The sequence below is a fragment of the Hemitrygon akajei genome, chromosome 11 (genome assembly GCF_048418815.1).
Source record: "Hemitrygon akajei chromosome 11, sHemAka1.3, whole genome shotgun sequence".
Taxonomy (NCBI): domain Eukaryota; kingdom Metazoa; phylum Chordata; class Chondrichthyes; order Myliobatiformes; family Dasyatidae; genus Hemitrygon; species Hemitrygon akajei.
In genome coordinates this window covers 4,637,034-4,661,281 of record NC_133134.1, presented here as the reverse complement: position 1 = coordinate 4,661,281, position 24,248 = coordinate 4,637,034, and the positions used below count along the sequence as shown (strand labels likewise).

Sequence of the window (24,248 nt, the reverse complement as noted above, 5' to 3'; positions counted from 1 at the left end):
CCTCTTAAATATAGCCAATGAACCAGCCTCAACTGTTTCCTGTGGCAGAGAATTCCACAGATTCACCACTCTCTGTGTGAAGAAGTTTTTCCTCATCTCGGTCCTAAAAGGCTTCCCCTTTATCCTTAAACTGTGACCCCTCATTCTGGATTTCCCCAACATCGGAAACAATCTTCCTGCATCTAGCCTGTCCAATCCCTTTAGAATTTTATATGTTTCAATAAGATCCCCCCTCAACCTTCTAAATTCCAGTGAGTATAAGTCTAGTCGATCCAGCCTTCATATGAAAGTCCTGCCATCCCAGGAATCAATCTGGTGAACCTTCTTTATACTCCCTCTATGGCATGAATGTCTTTCCTCAGATTAGGGGACCAAAACAGCACACAATACTCTAGGTGCGGTCTCACCAAGGCCTTGTACAACTGCAGTAGAACCTCCCTGCTCCTGTACTCAATTCCTTTTGCTATGAATGCCAACATACTATTTGCCTTTTTCACCGCCTGCTGTACCTGCATGCCCACCTTCAATGATTGGTGTACAATGACACCCAGGTCTCGTTGCACCTCCCCTTTTCCTAATTGGCCACCGTTCAGATAATAATCTGTTTTCCTGTTCTTGCAACCAAAGTGGATAACCTTACATTTATCCACATTAAATTGCATCTGCCATGAATTTGCCCACTCACCTAACCTATCCAAGTCACCCTGCATCCTCTTAGCATCCTCCTCACAGCTAACACTGCCGCCCAGCTTCGTGTCATCCTGGACTATATCCCTCCAAACCCCTCTCATCCATGTAACTGTCCAAGTTTTTCTTAAATGTAAAAGTGAGCTCGCATTTACCACTTCAACTGGCAGCTCATTCCACACTCCCACCACTCTCTGTGTGAAGAAGCCCCCCTCAATGTTCCCTTTAAACTTTTACCCTTAACCCATGTCCTCTGGTTTTTTTCTCCCATAGCCTCAGTAGAAAAATCCTGATTGCATTCACTCTATCTATACCCATCATAATTTTATATACCTCTATCAAGTCTCCCCTCATTCTTCTACGCTCCAGGGAATAAAGTCCTAACCTATTCAACCTTTCTCTTTAACTCAGTTTCTCAAGTCCCGGCAACATCCTTGTAAACCTTTGCACTCTTTCAACCTTATTAATATCCTTCCTGTAATTCGGTGACTAAAACTGCACACAATAATGCCCAGAAAGAAGGAGCTTCAGGCTGCAATAAAAATGTGGATTCAAATATCTGTCATTGGTGCAAGTCCTGCCTCTCTGCAGTCCCAGTGTTTGGTCTTTGCAGTGGTGATAGTTCTCTCCTTTGAATGTGGAGACACTGCTTTTCAGAAGAAGTGCTGCTTTTTATTACTTCAAGTCAGCAGTGTTTTGCTCATCAGACATTTCGGTCAAACTATTTTGCTCACCAGTGTGTTTAAAATGTGAAATTTATTGGAAAATAAGATCAATTTAATAGTTTCATTCGGGTAAAATTTTTGCCTAATAAAGCATCAACAGAGACAAACTGAAGATACCAGAGAATCTCAGGTTAGTAAATCAAATAGAGAGCTTTGAGCTCTGTTTTGTTCATCGGGCAATCCCTCAGGGTCAAGGTTAACTAAAATACTTCATTCCAGTTTTGTGACTGTTCTGGGCTGATATGTTTGATAATGTAGGTGAGCAGGTTGTTTAGTGGCTTCTGTTGTTTTATTATGCTTTACATAAAGATGTGTTCAGTACCTTCTCAGATTTGACCACCACAGCCCAGATATTTGCATGTTAATAGGAAGATCACTTTTCTAAAATGTAACACATTACACCCTACTCTAAAATCAATATATCCCCTCCTACATGATAGGGAAAAAGAGACCTATGTGCCTACCTAAATTTCTTAAATGTCCCTAATGTATCTGCCTCTACCACTACTCCTGGCAGATTGTTCCACGTGCCCTCCACTTAGTTTAAAAATAATTTACTTCTGACATCCCCCTTTACTTTCTGGCATTCTCCTTAAAATTATGCCCTCTGGTATTAGCCATTTCTGTCCTGGGAAAAATTCTCTGGCTCTCCATTCGATCTATGCCTCTTAAATTCTTGTACACTTCTATCAAATCACCTCTCGTCCTTCTTCATTCCAGAGGAAAGCCCTAACTTGCTCGACCCATCTTCACAAGAAAGTTTCCTTTCCCTGCAAGGATGCTTTGAGAATACCTCTGAATTGTCTTAGTCCCCCTTGGTTACTTCTTACTACTCCTGACCTCAGTACATGTTTGAGAGAGTATGTGAGTGATACAGTCCACTCAGAGTTGGCAGAGGTTAACTTGAACTTAATAGAACATTACAACACAGTACCGGCCCTTCGGCCTACAAGGTGTCAACCTTTTAACCTAGTCTAAGATCAATCTAACCCTTCTGTTCTACATTGCCCTCCATTATTCTGCCTTTCATGTGCCTTTCTAAGAGTTTCTTAAATTCCTCTACTGTATCTACCATTACCCCTGGCTGGGCATTTCATGCACTCAGCACTCTTGTGTATTTAAAAAAAACAACTTGTCTCTAACATCTCCCAATCACCTTAATATTATACCTCCTGGTATTAGCCATGTCTGCACGGTGAGAAGTCTGTAGCTATCCTCTTATTGTCTTCTACACCTTGATCAAGTCATCTCCCAGTCTCCTTCACTCCAAAGAGAAAAGCCCTTGCTCACTCAGCCTTTCCTCATAAGACAGGTTCTGTAATCCAGGCAGCATCCTGGTAAATCTCTGCACCTTCTCTAAAGCTTCCACATCCTTCCTATAATGAGGCGATTGGAACTGAACACAATATTCCAAGTGTGGTCTAACCAGAGTTTTATCGAGCATCAACGTTACTTCACCACTTTTGAACTCAATTTCCTGACTAATGAAGGCCAATGCTTTTAACCACACTATCATCATCTGTGGCAACTTGGATGTGGACCCCAAGATCCCTCTGTTTCTCAATACTGCTAAGACTCCTGCCATTAACTCTTAATTCTGCCTTCAAAGGTGACCTTTAAAGTAAATCACTTCAATTTTTTCTGTATTGAACTCCATCTGCAACTTCTCAGCTCAGCTTTGTCAATGTCCAATTGTAACCTGTGACAGTCTACACTATCCATAACTTCCGTGTCATCTGCAGACTTAATAACGTTCCCTTCCACTTCCTCATCTAAGTCATTTATAAAAATTAGAGAGCAGCAGACCCAGGGTGGTCCATCTACAACCACCCCGTGCCTTCTGTGGGCAAGGCAATTCTGAATCCACACAGGCTAATTTTCCATGGATCCCATGCTCCTGACTTTCTGAATGAGCATGCCATAGGGAATCTTATCACATGCCTTAACTAAAATCTCTAGGCACCACATCCAGTCTCTGTCTTCATCAATATGCTTTGTCACACCCTCAAAGAATTCAATCAGTCTTGGGGCATGGCCTGCACGCACAAAGCCATGCTGACTATCCCAAATTGGACAATGCAGTTCCAAATGCTTGTAAATCCTGTTTATAAGAATATCCTCCCATAATTTGCCCACCACTGAATGAAAACTCACTGGTCTATAATTCCTTGCCTTTGCCACTCTTTAATCATCTGGTACTACACCTGTGATATGGTACTAAAGCGCTGTAAAAGTTGGTCTACTGTCTTTAGTATGTACTGACATTTGATTTGAAGGGTTTGGCAGGAGCACATTACTTCTATGTTTGTGGTTCCACCTTTAATATCTGAAGCACACAAGACCGTCAATCACTGTGAGCTTAGTACCGAGTCTTAGTAATCAAATGGCTAACTAAATTAATCCCTATGCCTACACAATGTTCATATCGCAATCTTTAATTGCCCATTAGTGGAGGAGGTATTGTGCATTAGAATGGTGTATTATAATTATAGAGATACTTGACTTTGGATGTCAATGCAAGATACTTGTATGCTTCTTTGAGAGAGTACCAATGACGAACTTCCATATGCACCTGAGTGCATCTACTTCTACTGTGGTGTAGACCACTTTAAATCTATTTAAAAAGGCAGGGTGGGTGGGGAACAGCAAAAGTTAATATCGGTCCCTTACAGACTGACACCTGGGAAAGTATCTTTAGAAATAGTAAATGGCAGAGAAAATATTTTGTCTTCAAGGAACTAGAGATTACTGAGCCTTAGGTGGTAGGAAAGCAATTGGAGAAAATTCTAAGATATAAGATTTATATTTATTTGGAAATTAAAAGCCATTTGCATGGCTTTGTGATGGGGAATTCTGCCTCGATAATTTCCTTTTTGAGAAAGTAATGAAATTGGAGGCAGAGCAAACAATGTTTATTTAGACTTAAAGGCATTTGAAAAGATGCCACGCTGTAGTTGGTTTAGAACTTTTAAGGTAAATGGCAAGCTGGCTCATTGAAGCCAAAGCCCCCTTCAGCCCTTTGCCACGCACCCATTCCCCCAATCACCCACCTTCCTCTTCACCTGTCATCTTGTACTTCTTCCCCTCCACCACCTTATTCTGACTTCCTCCCCTGTCCTTTCCAGTTCTGATAAGGGTCTCAGCCTGAAATATCCACCGCTTATTCATTTCAATAGATGCTGCCTGAGTACCTCCAGCATTTTGTGCATTTTGTTCTGGAGTTCCAGTATCTGCAGAATGTGTTTGAGATTGGTATAGATTTGTACTTGATGTTTGAGGTAGCTGTGGTGGACCTGCTGTATGGTTCTCTTATAACCATGGGATTGTTAATATATACTTGCACTCGATTTAACATCCCAATTGTAAAGATTCGCCATTGTTGCCTCACTGCTGTATTTAATATCCATAATATTGTACCTATGCCATTAATAACGCAAGCAAGTGGTGCCTCTAATAAAGTATCATATGGTAACTCACTGGAACATTCTTATCGAAAAGTTGGCATTAAGTAACACAGAAAAGAATGTTGACAGTGTGGTGAAAGGGAAGAGGCTACAAATCACTGAAATATTTGACCCAGAAGACCATTCAACCTATTGTATCCATGGGTTCACTCCAGTCCCAGCTTACAGCTCTTCATTTAGAGCCAGCTGATTACTGCAATATCAAGCAGTCATTTATGGATGAGAAGTTAAAATTTTAACATCTTTTTCAGTTAACAATTTTTAGATACCCAATGGACTGGCTGTAATCTTTTTCTTCAATTTCTCTCTATCCTTTTCCTTTCAGCCATCAGATTTTTGAATGGACCATAAACACTGCTTCACAATTTGCTCTTTTTTGCACTACTTATTGTAACTTGGAGTGATCTTTTATGTTCTGCACTGTACTGCTGACAAAACAAATTCCACAATGTATGCTTGTGATAAACCTGATTCTGAAATATGTGCCCCTAATTAACAGTGAGAGAACCTTTCCATAAGTTTGTATATTTTACTGAAAGCTCTAGAATAGAGAGTAAAGAGGGGGAAAAAAGCTTAGGTTTACTCATTCTAGCTGCTTCTCTGCCATAGGTAACATCCAGTTAAATGTCTTCACAGTATGTGTGCTAGTATGATATTGCAGCACCAGTGATTTCATTAAAATCTGGCTATTAACTAAACACTGTTTTATACAATACCCTGCACATAGTCATGGAGTCTTGGCGCATGAAAACGAACTCTTTGGCCAAAGTCCATGCCATCAAGCTAGTCCCATCTACCCAAGCCTGGCCTATGGACCTCTAAATCTCACAAAACCATGTATTTATCCAGATGGCTTTTAAATATTGCTAATGTGCTCACCATTTCTGGCAACTTACTCCAAATATGTACCACCCTTTGTGTGAAGAAGTTGCCCCTGAACTTTAAACCTCTTGTTTTTAGCACTTCCTCTTTGGGGGAAAGGACTATGCTGTCTCTGCTCCTCGTGATCTTGTAAACCACTGATTGTTCCCCTTTAATTGGGGGGAAAAACAGTCCCAGCCTATCCAGTCTCCTAATAACTTAAGCCCCCCAATATATCTGTGAATCTTTCCTGCATCCTCTCTAGGTTAATCAGATCTTCCCATTGCATGACGAGCAGAATTCTGCTGCATTTCAGGTGTGATCTAACCTGTTTCTTGTACAGCTGTAAGATGTTGTAACTCCTATACTCAGTAGCCTGACTGATGAAGGCAAGTAAACCATATGCCACCTTCATCCTAGCTTGTCCAGGAGCTTAATGGAGAAGCTGGTTGAGTGGTGGTATTACAGCCACCTTGCACTCAACATCAGTAAGACCATGGAACTGATTGTGGACCTAAGGAAAGGGAAGTCACGGGTGAGTGGTTTCAAGTTCCCAGACATGCCCTCTTCTCATTGCACCATCAAGGAGGTACAGGATCTTGAAGACACTTTCCCTCTGCCATCAGATTTATGAATGGACAATAAATCCATGTACACTACCTTGCTATTTTTGCACTCTTTTTACACTAATTTAATTTTTTAAATATATATTTCTTGTAATTTTTAGTTTTTTAAAAAAGTTTTGTATTGAAACAAATTTCATGGCATATGCTGGTCATATTAAACTTGATTCTGATTCCAACTGTGTTGCTGCTTTCAGGAAACTAAGTAGGTCCTACAGTAGGTCTCTGTTCTACAACACTATCCATGACCCTCCCATTCACATTGTGTACCTTGCCCTAGTTTATCTTCCCAAATTGCATCACTTGAAATTGTACAGTATTCTTTGGCCAAGAAAGACAAGTGCTCTGTCCATCTTTTAAAACAGCTTATCTACCTGTCCTACTTTCAGAGGTCTTTGGTATCTGATCCCAGATCTGTCGATTTTATTTTTTTCTTCTTACTCATGGTAACCTATCGGTTAGTGCAAGCTTTACAGCACCACTGATCACCAATTGGGGTTCAGTTCCTGTTGCTGTCTATAAGGAGTTTGCACATTCTTCCCTTGACTGTATGGATTCCTCCGGGTGCCAGTTTCCTCCCATGTTCCAAAGACATACAGATTAGTAAGGGTTAGTTAGTAAGTTGAGGGCATGCTATGTGTTGATGTCTGAAGTGCAGTGAGACTTGTGTGCTGCCCCCAGCATGATCCTCGCTGATTTGATTTCACACAAACAATCCATTTCACTGTATATAATGATGTACAGGTGATAATGAAGGTAGTCTTGATCTTTAAGTGCATTAACTTGTACTTCCCTGTATTGTTTTCTATTTACTGACCACTGTTTTACCTCCCACTCTAAGGCAAGAAAGACCAATGCAGCTGAAAACAACTGAGGAGAAATTAAAACATACAGTTGGAAAAAAATGATTGTGAACCCTTTGCAATTGCCTGGTTTTCTGTATTAATTACTCAAAATGTAGTCTGATATTCATCTATGTCACAGTAGGCAAACACAATTTATCTAAAATAACACACAATTGTACTTTTCAAGTCTTTATTGAACCCATTGTTCACATTCACAGTCCAGACGGGAAAAGTTATGTGAACCCTTGTATTAAATAACTGGTAGAAATTCCTTTAGCAGCAATAATCTCCACCAAATGTTTCCTGTGGCTGCTGATCAGACTTGCACAATGATGAGGAATTTTAGATGATTATTCCATACAAAATTGTTTTGGTCCATCAATATTTCTGGGATACCTTGCAATGATTCAGGTTGTGCCACAGCATCTCAATTGGGTTAAGGTCTGGACTCTGACTTGGCCATTCCAAAACTCGACTTTTTAAACCATTCTGTTGTTGATTTATTCTTGTTTTTTGGATCATTGTTGCATCATCCAACTTCCATTAAGCTTTAGGTGATGGACCGCTACTCTGGCGTTCTCCTGTAAAATGTCTTGATACAATTTTGTATTCATTGTTCCATCAACAATTGCAAGCCATCCAGACCCCGAGGCAGCAAAGCAGCCCCAAACCATGTGATGCTCCTACCATGCTTCACAGTTGTACGAGGTTTTGGTGTTGGTGCACATTGCCCCTTTTCCTCCAAGCATAGTGGTGTGCATTTCAGCCAAAAAGTTCAACTTTTGCCTCACTTATCTGCAGAACATTGTCTCAGTAATGTGGGACATCCAGGTAGTCTTTTGCAAAATAGAGTCGTGCAGCAATGCTTTTAATTAGAGCATGAACACCATTCTTGTTCAGTGTTTTTCTTGTAGTGAACACAGGAACAGAGACTTTAACAAGTTCTAGAGATTGCTGCAGGTCTTTTGATGTTACCCTTGGGTTCTTTATCACCTTTAGCATTGCACGTTATGCTCTTGGTGTGATCTTTGCAGGACACTCACTCCTAGGGAGAGTAGCAATTGTACTGAATTTCTTCCATTTGTAGACCATTTATTTTTCTGTGGACTGATGAACATCCAGGTCTTTAGAAATGCTTTTGTAGCCGCTTCCAGCTTCATGCATCTGTACAACTCTTCTAAGGTCCTCTGAAAGTTGTTTTGATCAAGGTATGGCACACATAACATCTTTCTTGAGAAGAGCAGGCTCTATCAGTAACATGACTGTCTTTTTTTTAAAAAAGGACAGGGCATCTCTACAACCCACACCTCCAAACCTATCTCATTGACTGGAATACCTGACTCCAAATATTGTTCTGTTGAAGCCATTACTCCAGAGGTTCACATAATTTTTTTTGAACCTAGACTAATTGTTTAAATGGTGTACTCAGTATTGCTACCCACTTTAACTCTGCTTCACATTTCCATTTTGGATATGTCCATACGTGGCCTCCTCTGCTGCCATGACAAGCCCAAACTCAGGTTGGAGGAGCAACAATTCATATACTGTCTGGGTAGTTTTCAGCCCCTTGGCATGAACGTTGAATTCTCCAACTTCCGGTAATTCCCTCCTCCTCCCTTCCCCCATCCCAGTTACACTCTGCCTCCTCCTCCAGCTGCCTATCACCTCTCTCATGATTCCACCACCTTCTACTACCCATAGTGCTTTCCCCTTGCACTCCTTCACCTTCCCTGCCTATCCCCTCCCTGCTTCCCCACCCCCACCCTTTGATCTTTCCTCTTACTGGTTTTTCACCTGGCACCTACCAGCCTTCTTCCCACCTTCATAGTGCTCCTGCCCCCTCCCTCTTCAGTCCTGATGGAGGCTCTCGGCCTGAAACGTTGACTATTCTTTTCCACGGATGCAGCCTGACCTGCTGAGTTCCTCCCGTACAATTGTACAATTATTTGTGTTTCTCTAGTATAGGCAGATTGTGTTTGTCTATTATTATGACATAGATGAAGATCAGGCCACATTTTATGAGGAATTAATGCAGAAAACCAGGTAACTTCAAAGGGTTCACGAACTTTCTCTTGCAACTCTATACAAGAGGCCAGACTGAATGATCTCAGAGATCCTGGAGGTTTTTAAGGGCTAAAGAAATAAGGGGAGATTATATGAAAGAATATTAAAATCTGATGTGTTGCAGAACCAGGAGCCACAGTAGGGCAGTCGACATAACAGGAGAAATGAACTAACTGTAAGTATGTTGTGATATCAACAGCAGAGTTCTGGAGGTGCTCAAGATTACAGGGAGCATTCTTTGTCTTCAGTATGTCTTCATAAGTTTCTTTTTGCCCCTCCCCCCCTAATTTCTTCATTCCCTTAAAGGTTTGTTTCTTTATTGTGACATGGTGACCCAAACATAGACTGCTTCTATTCATGTTATCAAAAAGCTCTCATTTGTTCTCACTCTTGAAGTATGTATTCCAAACACAGAACGGGGTTTCTCACATTGCCAGAAAAGGAACAACTGAACAATTTATAATTTTAAGATGATAGGTTCTTGACTAATAAAGTGAGAAGGTAGGAGAACGTGGCTGAGAATGATAATAAATCACCCTGATGGAATGAAGTAACAGACTCAGTAGGCCAAATGGCCTAAATCTGCTCCTATGACTTAGTCTTCAATAAGAAGCTAATGGTTGTTTCCTGAAGTCATGGCCGCTGACTCATTAAATCAACAGCCTCAATTGCTCCATAAAATATCCTTTGGAGTCTAGTAATTAGCAAGATTTCAGAATTTTGAGCAGACAATGAACTCATCTGCACTACCTCAATTTTTTGCTCTCTTCTTGCACTGCTTATTTAATTATATATAAAATTATTGATGTAAATTGCAATGTACTGCTGCCAGAAAACAACAAATTTTATGACATATGCCTGTGATATTGAACAAGAATCTGATTCTGATTATTTAATCAAAACAAGGGCACAGTTCTTTCAATGTGTTACTCTTTGGCTGGAATTATTTTTATGTTGTTGACACAGCTCAGGTTTTATGACAAAAAGTAGTTTTCTGACCGATGGAACAGATGAAATTATTTTTTGTATTAACATTTTTCTAAAGTTGCTGATATTTTCACATCAGCAAAACTTTCCCAACCCTTCCTTTGACTTGGAATGCTGGGGAGTGAGGTGACTTAAGACCACAGTATTATGGATAGTTATTCCTTCAGTGACTTTTAAAATAATTTGTTGTGGTTTTATCACAGGTCCATTTTAGGGAGCAGTTAATGTGAACAATAAATGTGCACAAATCCATTTGCAAAGAATGATAGGTTTTCTTCACTTAAAAACCAAGAAAACTTTTAATAGAGAAACAGAAGTTCATAGGTTTGAGTGCCATTTTCTGTCTTTATCTCTCTTGATCAAGATACAGCACAGAATAAGCCATTATGGCCCAACTCAGTAACCCACCTAGCTTACTTACTATGACAAATTAACCCAGAGAAAACTCGCATAGCTTATGGGGAGACCATACATAACTCCTTACAGATGGTGCCAGAATTGAACTCTAAATTTCAGATTACTTTGAGCTGTAATAGCTTTGCACTAACCTAACCTCTACCTTAACATGGTGCCTATAAGATGAAAGATAACTTTGTGAAGATGATATAAATCAGTTATTTTCAAGTTTATAAATAATGTTAAAAGCTGTTGAACTCTTAATTGGACCCTGTAAACAATCAGAACCAGGTTTATCACTACCATGTGATTTTTTTTTTTGGGTAGCAGTAAAGTGCAATACATAAAGTTACTACAAACTACAATGAGAACATATTTAAAAAATAAACATATAAAAATTAAGGCAGTATACATGGGCTCATTGTCTATTCAGAAATCTGATGGTCAAGGGGAAGACACCGTTCTTCAAATGCATGTGTGTTTCTTAAAATTCCTGTACCTCTCCCATGATGGTAGTAATGAGAAGAGATAGTGAAGGTGTTTAACAATGGATGCTGCCTTTTTGAGGCATCGCCTTTTGAAGATGCTCTTGATGGAGTTGGCTGAGTTTACAACCCTCTGCAGCTCACTCTGTACCTCAAACAATACAAGTAGGCCTTGAAAACTGCAGCTTCAAGGCCAAGTTCTCAAGTTACTTTACCTATCCAAAATCCTTCTGACTGTATCTAGAGTATTTGTAAATTCCATAAAAATAGGCTTTATCAAGGTCAAGTGCTAGTCTTATGATTCTGGTTTTATTAATTATCTATCTTTACAATCTCTTGTGACTCTGAGAGGAATAGATGCTGGGATCTGGAAGAGCTCAGTGGGGTTCAAACCCTGCATCATTCCATGCAATTCATCATTCTGATCCAACCTTTCTTTCGCCCAGTTGCATGGTCCTCTTACTTGGCTATTTTTTTTTTAATTTCAAGATTCAGGATTGTTTAATGTCATTTTCAATATACAAGTGTAAAGGAGAATGAAATAATTGTTACTCCAGATCTGATGCAACATAATAACAAAGAGCACAGTAATAAAAACACCATGAATATAAACACATAAACTGGTTTATATATATTGATTGTACAACCAGAAAGTTATGCAAGGCACAGGAGAGTCTGTACTTAGAGATTCTGACAGGAAATGATAAAGTAGTGGTGGTTGGGGGTGTGGAGGGGTGGGTTAGTGGGTGGAGGTGTTGATCAGCCTTAGTGTTTGGGGAAAGGATCTGTTTTTGAGTCTGGTGGTCCCAGTGTGGATGCCCCATAGCCTCCTTATGGGAGTGGGGACGAACAGTCCATGAGCAGGGTGGGTGAGACCATTCATAATGTTCCTGGCCCTTTTCCAGCACCTTCCTTCATATATGTTCTTGATGGTGGGTGAACTGGTGCTAGTGAAGCATTGGGTAGTTTTGCTCCCCATTTTATTTAATGAATAATAGCCAGGGGATCATTTGAAGTAGGTTATTTCTCCCAGCTCTTTAACCCAAGTAGTCTGCTCTTCCCCACTTCCCTTTCTCATCTATTCTCCTGGTAATATTATTCAAAAATGAGACCTTCTGTCTCTGTGACGCTTATTTCTAGCTCACAAACACCCCTTTGTGGACTTTAGGAAGGGGACGTCGAGAGATCAGCAGTGGAAAGGGTGAGTAGCTTCAAGTTCTTGGGTGTCAACATCTCTGAAGATCTGTCTTGGGCCCAACATATTGATGCAATTACAAAGGAGGCAGGATAGCAGCTATATTTCATTGGGAGTTCAAGGAGACTTGGTATGAATCCGCAACTGTCTTTAGATGTATCGTGGAGAGCATTCTAACATCGACGTCTGGTATGAAGGGGGCGACTGCACAGGATCGGAAAAAAGTTGCAGAAAGTAGTAAGCTCAGCCAGCTCCATCCTGGGCACTAGTCTCCCCCACCCCCATGCATCGAGCACATCCTCAAAAGGCAATGTCTCAAAAAGGCAGCATCGATTATTAAGGATCCCCATCACTCTTCTTATTGGAACCATCAAAGGGGAGGTACAAGAGTTTGAAGACACATACTTCACGTTTTAAGAACAGCTTCTACCCCTCCGCCGCCAAATTTCTGAAGACAAGAAACCCATGCACAATACTTCATTCCACCCCCTCTTTTTCCCTTTTTGCATCAATTTAATTCAACATTTTAGAATGTTTTTTCTTATTTAAAAAATATTTTGTATTGCAATGTACTCCTGCCGTAAAACAAATTTTACCCATGTGCCAGTGAAATTAAACTTTGGACCTGTATCAGATTTGTTCAACTCTTAATATATATTGTATCCAATGTTACATGAATTGAAAATTCTTACACGTTAACGTAGAAAGTGGAGGTTTTTTTTCCATCTGTATTTAGGAACTCTATTCTGGCTTTAGTCAAAACAATGGAACTCGTAAAAGATCAAAATATTGTAGCCGCTAAACATCTGAAGTAAAACAAATACAGATTAGGCAGAAAAGAGAAACGTAGTTAATGATTCAAGTTTTCTTCTTCCTTTAAGCTTTATTTTTTGTGACCAAAATTTAGTTACCTGTCTGATATCCCTTTTTGGGACTGACTTAAATATTAAGTTCAGTGAAGGACCTTGGATCAGTTTCATACACGCGAGGTCTTTTTTAGTAATCAATGTTGCAAATCTATTTCATTGTCTCCATGTCGCTTCCACCAAAAACTATATGAAAATAACGACGTAAGTCTTATCATCCACTGGTGTGTTGAGTACCTGCGAGCAAGAGCAACGTTGCGATTCATTCACACCGCTGTTTCAGGTGCGCATGTGTGTTTGATAGTAACCCCAAACTGCATCAAGCGGTTTTTAATATGATGTAATTGACGCCCGGCTGTTGTCACTCTCATTCCTCCGTGTTGCTGACCAATACTTGGGGGAGTTTGCATCACGTGAGCGATCCGCCCCGGAACAGTAGTGAGGTTCGGGTTTTTCCGTAGCGGCGCTGAGGGAAGGAGGCGGGGGGGATGTTCGGCATTCTCCGTGCGCTACCCGTGGCCCCGCCCCCTTCTCCCTCGGTGGACGGAACGTCAGGAGGAAAAAAAACTTTAAGATCAACAGCCGCCATCTTGGTGGAAAAATTCGTCCGAAATTTGGGAAGAATTGAACGACATCGGGAGCTGCGCCCGCCGCCCCGCCGGCCCCCCCGAGCCCGCAGGCGGCGCCCAAATCCACTTGATCGCTAAATCAGCGCGGCGCCAAGCGCCTTTCTCCGGGGCGAGAGCGCTGCGGAGGACGGGGAGCGGGTGAGGGGGCTTAGCCAAACCGTGTCCCCACGGCTGGGCCGGAGCCAGGCTCCGGCTCAAGTATTGTTTTCATCGCCTCAGCCGGCAGCGGCCCGGCGCTAGTCCCCGGCCCGGCCAGGGCCCCGCCGCCTACAATGAGGCCCGACTGACTGCCTTCGGTGGGGTGGCTTTTTTGTGCGTGTGTGTGTGCGGGGAGAGCAAAAGATCAATTTATTATACAAAATTGAAAATATACGCGAGCGAGGAGTGGAAGGGAATCGGTGTCCCGGGTGTGAGGGGAGTGCGGAATGGCGGCGCAGGGTGTCGCGGTGGGGGAATGGCGCTGGGGCTGAGGAGGAGCCGGCACTGATCTCAGGCCCCGCGGCCTGCGGCTGCCTCCGTCTCCGTACCCCACCCCCTCCCTCACCTTTCGATGCTTATTCCACCCAACGCGCTTTAAAAGGGGAGGGGGAAAGCAGTAATACATAGAATATATCCAGAAATAAAATGGCCGAGAATCTACTGGATGGACCGCCGTCTGCAAAGCGGCCCAAACTCAACTCGCCGGCGCGTTCTGCCAGTGACAGCACAGGTAAGGAAGGGTAGCTGGGGTCTGGGACAACCTGGCGTGGAGGGTAGTTGGAGGCATGGTCTCCCAATACCCTGCAACTCCCAGAGTTGCAGACTTTCAATGGATATGTGTTTGTGTGGTTTAATAAGACTAGGCTTAAACTCACTCAGGATTCCTTTGAAATGGTTTGATTGGGGGGAGGCAAGTGAAATAATCGTTTTGCTGCTTTCTCCGTACTGAGCAATAATGCTAAGTGTGTTATCGTAGGGAATGCATTTACTGGTTTTGGGATATGCTCTCTCACATATTATGGAGGAAGGAGGGAGAAAAAAGATTTTTTAAGATAAGCAAAAAACTGATCGGCGTAGTTCGAAGCATTACTTAGTTTTGTTAAATACTTCAAAGTTCAAGTTCAGTCATTGTATTTATTCTGCCGTTTTGACTTGGAGAAAATATACAGATGACTTTGGGTCTGATGTGTTCTGCACCCAATTGTAAACTTAGTACATGTACATGTGAGGAATTGTACTTAGGATGAAATTGCGTAAAACATTTTGTTAAATTTAAAATAATATGAAGTTTAACAAATAAATTAATACATTTGAGAAGTAGATTGATTTCTTATGTGGTCCTTTAGATGTTTTCTGATAACTTGTTCTGTTGTTTTAGCATTCTGTAGTTTGTAAATAGAAAGTTGTGGAGGAAAACTGCAGTATGTCCAGTGCAAATAAGTGGAACTACACAATTTACATCTCATTCTGTACAGTCCAATGACAACATTTATCTATTCAACAGTTCTCATCTTGGGCTAAGGAGTTAATTTGATTGTCAAAACCTTTTGAGTAATAATAACTACTGCTAGTTTAAAATTATTCCATGCAACTATTAACGGGAACTATAACCATGAGTGGCAGGCCAGCATCCAGTAACTACAAAGAGAGCCCATAATGAGAGGATTTTGGTTATATGGTAATTTTAAAGCAGCAATGGATGGTTAAAACTGTAGAGGTATACAGGGTAAGCGATAATACCGGAAAGCAGTGAGAATGTGGAAACATTCTGGAACTAGTGTCTTTCATCAAAAAATCAGTGTTATTTCTCCAAGTTTGAATTGTCATGTTTTTCAATACTTTGACAGTCCACTGTTATTTTTAAATTTCTATTTTACAAATTAAGCAACATGCTGTGTCTTAAGTTCATTTTAAAAGTTTATTCCTTTTTCCATCATCATTATAAATGAACAAAATTATGTTATAAATTTTCATGGTATGATAGCTCATATAGACTATTGTAGGTACGTAACCACTGAGAGAGTGAGGGTTCAGTCTCTGAAGCATTGACTGCAGCCAATAGGGTTACGTTGCATCGTGCATTTTACATTGAGGTAGTGTCTGTGGTTTGCAAGTTCAGGTGTGTTAAACTCTTTGAGTTGTAATGTAGCGGCTAATTTCTGATAAGTTTCACATAGCTATTGTGAAACCGAGGTTTAGCTTGACTTCCCAAAGCCTTTCCTTTGCATCAATGTTGGTCAATGCAAGTCAGTCTCAGGTTTCTTTGTTTTTGATGTGATGGTTGATCTTGCTTTCTAAATAGATTCGTATACAATTAAATGAAAATCACTAATATTCCACAATATTTCAATCAAATATGAAAATAAATATTTTTTTAAATTATTACACGATTTTCCAAAGAGTTTTTGAAAGTTGAATGGAGCAAAGAGTTTTTTGCTCGGTGGGCTCTCCATGTAGTTGGAGATAAGTTAGCTTGCAGTATCGGTGGGGTTGGTTTCGGTTACAATGTGCAAGTGTTACGTGTTTCATGCAGCGTTGCTCTTTAAGGGCATACATTGTTAAATCATGTATTTTTATCTGCTCAGTTCTGGCTGCAGAACTTTAATGTGAAATTTCAGCAGTAAAATGTGTAGAAAGATAACTTACATTGATCTGCCACTAATACAGTGAATATTTTTATTTTCTTTAGATTTTGGATTGTCGTTTGATTTAGAAAATGACTTGCCTGATGAGTTGATCAGGTCATCTGATTCCCTAGGACTGCCCAATGGTGGTGAACTGGGCCAGCTGAGCAGTGTCATTGGTCAGGACGCTGCGTCTAAACACAAGCAGCTCTCAGAACTCTTGCGAGCTGGCAGTGGCTCCAGTCTCACTGGAGGACTGGCCAATGTGAACTCCAACAACAATCCTGGCCAGAGCCAGCAGAACAGCTCCAACGTAAGCAACATGGGTAAAAGCCCACACAATCAGGGGCTGACTTCACCCTCCGGTTTGGGGATGGCAGCCAGCGGTTCAAGTTCTTCAACACCCGGCTCTCAGGCACTGAATACACAAGCACAAAAGCTTGGAGAACCAAAACTCCACAATGCGACGGCGGGTTTGGTGTCTGCCAGTGGCAATCCAGCTGCTCCAAGCGGGCCAGGAGGAATGGGCATCAATGCCAATCTCAGTCACACACACCAGGTTCTTCTGAGCAGCAACAACAGCCAAGGTCTGATGCAGCAATCGCAGCAAGGCCAGGGCCAGGTGCTGAACGGATCCCTGGGTGCTGCTGGCAGGGGACGTGGCGGAATGCAGTATTCAAACTCTGGCAGTGTGTTAGCAGAGACTCTGGCTCAAGGATCGGCACAGATGGGGGCACACGCGGGTCTAAATGCACAGCAAGCTGGCGCTATGGCAAAAGTAAGTCATTTTAACATCAGTTACTCATAGTCTTATAACATTGATCCTTGTAATAATAATTTACAATCTAATTATACAACTTATCTCTGCTGGTAATGAACACGATTGAAATGTCATGGCTGTGGTACCTGCCTGGAACATGTTCTGGGTGGTTTGCTCTCCTCACCTGGATAATGCAGTTCCCAAGCATGCTGAAGCATCAGGTTGGTTTACAGAGTTTGTTGGAGGAGGGTTTGCTTTATTGTGGGATGCCCTGCTGCATGTTGTGGGTATTTTGAGCTCTCAGGACTTCTTCCACCAGTCTCTTAAATTTATACAATCTCCTTCCAAAGATAATTGGCAGATCAGATTTTCTGAGCTCCGCTCCTAAACTGTGGAGCTCAATACCTAAAACTATAAGGGATGCCGACTCAATTGACATTTTTAAACATCAGCTCAAAACCTGTTTATTTAACCTTGCTTTTAACTAACCTCTCTTAGCTAAGCCCTTGTGGAGGGTCTCAGCCTGAAATGGTGAATGCTCCCTGAGCTGCTGTTCCTCCTGCATTTTCTGTGTTTATTTTTAAACAAACATCTTTTTGTCTCCTTATCCTATTGTAAAGCACTTTGAACTATATTGTTTGTATGAAAAATACTCTATAAATAAGTTAGTATTATTATTAGAACATCTTGGTTCCATCAGTAACTACTACAGGCCCCCATGCCCTGCTGCCTCACGTAATACACACTCCACGTTACCATTTTGAGGTGCAGTTTTCATCCTATTATCTCCTTTCTCCCCAACACTATTGTCCCACTTTCTCTTTGCATGTGCTTCATTTATCTATTTATTTAATAAGTGATAGAGCATGTTAACAGGCCCCTCTGTCCCAATGAGCCCATGTTGCCCAGTTACGCCCTTGTTAGACCAATTAACCTACTAACAGGTATGTCTTTGGAATGTGAGAGGAAACCAGAACACCTGGAGGAAGCTCACACTCTCATAGCGTGAACGTGCACATTCCTCACAGACAGCGGCAGGAATTGAACCCCAGTCGCTGCTACTGTAATACTGTTGTGCTAACTGGTACACTACCGCACTCCCCCAGTCTCCATGCCTTTATGTAGATGATCCTCTGCTGCTTACCCAATCTGTTACTTACTTTAGGTGGAAATGTAGAGTGATTGTAGTTGGCGAGAAGTGGTGATCAGCCAGAATTCCATAAGACGAAGGGCAAAATTAAGCCATTCAACCCATCGAGTCTGCTCTGCCATTCCATCATGGTTGATTTATTATCCCTCTCAACCCCATTTTCCTGCCTTCTCCCCATAACCTTTGACACCCTGACTAATCAGGAACCTATAGATCTCCAATTTAAATATACCCAATGACCTGGTCTCCACAGTTGTCTGAGACGATGAATTCCAGATTCACCACCCTCTGCCTAAAGAAATTCCTCATCTCTGTTCTAAAAGGATACCCTTGTATTCTGACGTTGTGTCATCTGGTCCTAGATTCTCCCACATTAGGAAAGTTTCTCCATGTGCACTTGATCTAGGCCTTTCAATATTGGAAGACTGCGTGATACAGGCAGGGGAGATAAATGCTGAAACAGTGGGGATGAGTCCTGCTGGTCAGTAAACAACTCACAGCTGATGGGTAGTAGTTGGGTGGAGCAAGGGCAGTTGCAAGTATAGACAGGGTAGTTAGGATGAATTGCAAGGGGTGGATTTTAAGTAATACTTGATGTCTTAAGGACATCCCAGAGCTGTTCACTGCCAGTTTGAAATGCAGCCAAAGTTGTTTTGGCACTTGGTATAAGCAATGTCAACCACAACAAATGAGATGTGTAACTAGCTAAATTATATCTTTGCTGATGTTTGCAGAGCATGAATTGTTGGCTCGGGGTACTGGTAGACCTTTGCATCGCCACTACATGAATCCAGCAGGGTAGAGAGTTCAATTGGGTGACGCGATAGCGCATCACTTTACAGCGCCAGTCACCGCATGACCATGTAGCTTTCCTCTGGGTACTCCAGTTCTCTCCCACATTCCAAAGGTGTATGGTTAATTAGTTACATGGGTGTAATTGGGTAGCAAGGGCTCACTGGGCCTGTTACTGTGCTGTATGTCTAAATAATGATGAAAAAATGAACTGCCGGAAGTACTTGTCTGTTTCAGCAGTAAAGGGATGGTCAGTATCTCAGTTTGAGACTCTCCACCAGGACTCGAATTTTATTGACGTTTTATCCAAGAGGCAGTATATTTGGCCATCCTGTACTGCATTGTTGATGAAGTATTCGTCTGGGGTTTGAGTCCTCAAAGTATGATGAACCGATGGATAAGAACTTAATGTTACTGTTTGAAAATATAGAGCAAGGGATGACTTGACCCAACTTTAGAGCAATAGAATTATACAGCATTCCCTTCAGCACAACTATTACAGCTCAGGGTGATGGTGTTTGGAGTTCAGTCCTGGTGCTGTCTACAAGGAGTTTGTATGTTTTCCCTGTGAGCGCATGGCTTTCCATAGGGTGCTCCGGTTTCCTCTCTCGCTCCAAAGGGTTGCAGATTAGTAGGTTAATTAGTCATTGTAAATTGTCCTATAATTAGGCTTGGGTTCAATAGGTCAGTTGCTGGGTGGCGTGGCTCATTGGGCTGGAAGGGTCTGTTCTGCGCTGGGCAGGTGGCCCACCTGAGCTGGCCCTGTTTGGTAGTGTCATTTGCCTGTGTTTGTCTCAACTTGCATAATCTTCTCAATCTGGTTAGTTTGAGCCAGGTAGTTAAATGAAGAGGCATTTGAGCAGGTGTTTGTATTTCACTGCAGGAAGCCCAAGTGTGGTAGTGAGTGAGAGTGAGGTAGAGAGCAGACTAGGGCTGCTGCAGTCCTGTCATATGCACCCACCCTGCAGAAGTGTGAGCATCACTGTAGAAAAATATGACAAGAGCCTTTGACCCTATGCTGCAATTGGTCAGACTGATGGGCTGGGTATGAGCTTCAGCAGAATACACAACGTGAACCTAGTGGGTCACCAGGAGGTGCCGTAATCACTCTTGATTTTTTTAAAGGAATGATTTTCGTAGCAATCTGATGAAGGGTCTCAGCCTTAAATGTGGACTGTTTATTCCCTTCCATAGATGATGCCTTACTTGCTGAGTTCCTCCAGCATTTTGTGTGTTGCTGTGGAATTCCAACATCTGTAGAATCTTTTATGTTCGAGTTTTATGAGAAATAGAAGTGTAAGGATCCACAAGGAGACATGAAATTTGTGGCTTTTGGGGTTTTTATGAATACATTTTTGACCCAAAATATCAAAGAAGTTGTTTGGAGTGATGCTGTAAATGCAAATTTGCCAGATCAAATAACAACAGCACAAAAAGATCGTTACTTATCTTTTCACCAGTTTCACGTGCTCAGCCGGTGAGGGAACTTGGTCCCAACGTCAGGGGAGAAGTGTCTCATCCCTCCGGCAGTTCAACAAGTTCACTGTTCAACTTCCAGAACTGTTACAATTTATAAGGCCACCAATCCAAAAGAACAATCAGTTTGATAGACGCTCCAGCCACTTTAATTAAAAAAAAGGAATATCCTACCTGGTTTGTTGGAGCCAAAACTTAATTACCAAGATAAGAACATCCACCAAATTTATGCTTTAATTAAGAAAGGAATATCCTGTCTAATTTCCATCAGGTACCGCCTTTTGTCGAAACCAAAAGGTGTGAAAAATCAGGAGACATCTTATGTGGATCTGTGTGAACTTTAACCCTTATCTTGCTCCAAAGAAGCAGCTGTGAGACATTATTCAAACATGCTGCATCAGACATAGTCGGTACTTAACCCATTATTTACAGGAATCTGAGAATCTCCCAATTCCCTTAGGCTTTATCAATGCTTGGGGACTCACATTTTCCCAAATTTTTGTAACATGATGTGTTCAGGCTCTTTCACTTGCCCTTCCTTTTTGTTTGATGTGCATTGATTGAATTCTTCTGCCTCAGTATGATTTTTAAATAGTAAACTCACGGCTTGCCGTTCTCTGTTCTGCGTTACTGCACGTAGTTATTGGGTTAAGTTGAAGAGCTCCATCCTGAAGAGGAGGAGGAAGAACACGGGTGAGGCTTGATGGAAGTGTGTTCCCATCGCGACAGCAGTCACTTCACTCGCAGGGAACGCGTACAATGTGAATTTATAAACTCCTTGTTCACGGACCAGGTTCTTAACGTCTTCTGGAGAATCTTTGACAGACATGATTTTTCAGTGCGGAAAGGTGTTCAGATTGCTTTTCAATTTTAATATTTGAATGATGGCTGGTGAATAACTATGGCGGTCTGAGCGAGGTGTGGTATCGAGCAGTTGGTTGCATTGCATTCTGTATTAGGTCAAGTTGAGAGGTGTGTTTGACACAGTGGGTGTGGTTCAACGGCACAGTTGTAGCTGATTTTTGTGAACTGGTTCTAAAAACAGTGCTGTCAAAACCACAATCCCAGTTCAATCAGATTGAAGTGTGCTGCAAGGTATAAACAGTCTTTTGTATCTTATCAGCAGGGGCATGAGATGAAAATACCTCTGGAATGTTATAGGAGTAGTTCTGCTTTCAACTTCCCAGGAAGTGCCCATTTATGGAACTTGGTATAAATATTTTGGCAGTGTGCTTGTGTTTTTTTTTAACTAAATCTAGAAGGGAAACAGCTAAATGATATAAGATTGCACTTAGCGTTTAGAATTATTGAAACACAAGAATCTGCAATGCTGGAATAAGGAAGGAAAAGATTAGACAAATTGCTAGACAAACTCAGCAGGTCGAGCAGCATTGTGATAGAGAGAAATTGTCAGTGTTTCAGATTTAAAGCCTGCATCCAGACAATTTGCTCCACTCTTCCACCCCCTCCCCACACACACGCTGCTTGAGCTACTGAGCTCGTTTAAGTTTAATTGTCATTCAACCATACATATGAATGCAGCCGAACGAAACAGGCCGAGGTGCAAAACACAGTCGCACACACAGCACAAGGCACGTGTGATTATGATAGCAGAAAAACATACTGTCACAAAAATACATAATATAGTCCAAGACCCTGAGTTGCATGACCTGTAGATTGATGGTGGATGGGATGTTGTCCGAAAGCCATATTTCTGCAAGAACCAGCACGCAGCAGTTGCTCATCACACACTACTGCAGCTGCAGACGAACACAATCCAGCTTATCTTCCACCGAAATGTCGACTGTTTACTGTTCCTGACTTGCTGATGAAGGGATCTTAGCACAAAATGTCGAGTGTTTATTCCCCTCCATAGATTCAGCATGACTTGCTGAGTTCCTCCAGCATTTTGTGCATGTTGTTTAAGTATACTTCAAGTCTGTCCACTCAGTTTTTCTCCAGCCATTACCTGACATCCAGAGGAGCCCTTTCACTTGAATGTGAGCATTGGCCTGCATTTAAATTAGCCTTTTTTTAAATGTAGTTTTGTCTAATTCACATGTTTTAATTAAGTTATGGTAGATTGAAAATAAACACAATTTAATATTTTTTCAAATTTGCAATTATTTTTCTTTTATGATTCTTTCCAAATGTCTTTGACCATTGGAGATTTTTGAAAACAGTGAAGGTAAGCAGGTCCTTGTGGGCACCAGGGTCAGTGCGACATTGTACAAATTTCTATTCACAACTCTGAATCTTTCCCCTTATTGGAGGATTTAGAGGAGATTGAAGGGGATTTTTCTCACCCTGAGACTGATGAAAGCAGAGTCACACAGCACTTAAGTGACTAGACAAGCTGTTGAAAATAATTTGAAGTATTGTGTACAGTTTTGGTCAACAACTTACAGGAAAGATGTCAATAAGATTGAAAGAGTGCAGAGAAAATTTACAAGGATGTTGCTGGGAATTGAGAGCCTGAGTTATAGAGAAAGGTTGATTAGGTTAGGACTTTATTTCTTAGAGCATAGGAGAATGAGGGGAGATTTGATAAAGGTATACAAAATTATGAGGGGTATCGACAGGGTAAATGCAAGCAGGCTTTTTCCACTGAGGATGGGTGAGACTTGAACTAGAGGTCATGGATTAAGGGTGAAGAACGTGAGAGGGAGCTTCTCACTCTGAGGATGGTGAGAATGTGGAACAAGCTGCCAGTGGAAGTAGTGGATACAAGTTCAATTTCAACATTTAAGAGGAATTTGGATAAGTACATGAATGGAAGGAGAATGGAAAGCGATGGTCTGGGTGCAGGTCAATGGGATGAGGCAGAATTAGCAGTTCAGTACGGACTAGATGGACCAAAGAGTCTGTTTCTGCGCTGTAGTGTTGTATGACTTTGAAATGCCTAAAAGGCTACAGATGCTAGGATTGATATGAGTAAGGAACCACTGGCTGGTGTGGATGTACTGGACCGAATGGCCTATTTCCATTCCTTGACTTCAACTCCGTTTTGATCTTCTAAATGCCTTCTTGGGGCCTAGTAAAAGGGTAACCGGAGAAATAGGGCTGACATATGGAACAAAATGGCAATCTAGCCATGAAATAGAGGAGGCGAGAGTTTAAATGTATGCTTCTTGTTGTATTCAATTACATGAAGGACTGTAGTTGGATTATTCATTGAGGGCATGATGGAATTTTTGAACACATTACTTTCAAATGATGAATTATTAGATGTCTTAGCAGGTTTAAAGGTGGACAAATCCCTGGCAGTGATGGGTTTTCTAGGCTGCTGGCTATCATAGAGGTGCTACATGATACCATTATTCAAGAGTGGTAAGGAAAGGCCAGTAATGACAAGATTTTAGGTGTAAGTGGTGCAGAAGCTATTGGAAAAACTGAGTGACAGCTTAATCTGCACTTAGAGACAGAGATTTATGAAAGTTAACCATCATGGTTTTAAGTGGTCCCAGCCGACTAATTTAATGTGTCGTAAAGGATAGTGCAGTTGATCTGGTCTATGGGTTTTTCTGTGAAGCCTTCATCATCACATGAGTCTGATCAAAAAGGTAAGCCTGTGGGATCCAGGCAACTGAATCTGAAGAGCCAGAGGGTGATGGTAAAGGGTTATTTTACCTGGCACCAG

The 24,248-nt window shown here is 41.5% G+C and overlaps 1 protein-coding gene across 3 annotated transcripts in view; it reads left to right on the top strand.

The window, feature by feature from the left end:
* Positions 1 to 13,752: 13,752 nt before the first annotated feature.
* Positions 13,753 to 24,248, top strand: part of crebbpb (CREB binding protein b) — a 161,525-nt gene continuing 151,029 nt past the window's right edge. For all 3 annotated transcript variants that reach the window (XM_073060085.1, XM_073060086.1, XM_073060083.1), the window contains exons 1-2: positions 13,753 to 14,536; positions 16,496 to 17,208. In XM_073060085.1, coding sequence (XP_072916186.1) covers positions 14,452 to 14,536; positions 16,496 to 17,208 — 798 coding nt within the window. In that variant the 5' untranslated portion in view covers positions 13,753 to 14,451. The remainder of the gene's footprint in view (positions 14,537 to 16,495; positions 17,209 to 24,248) is intronic.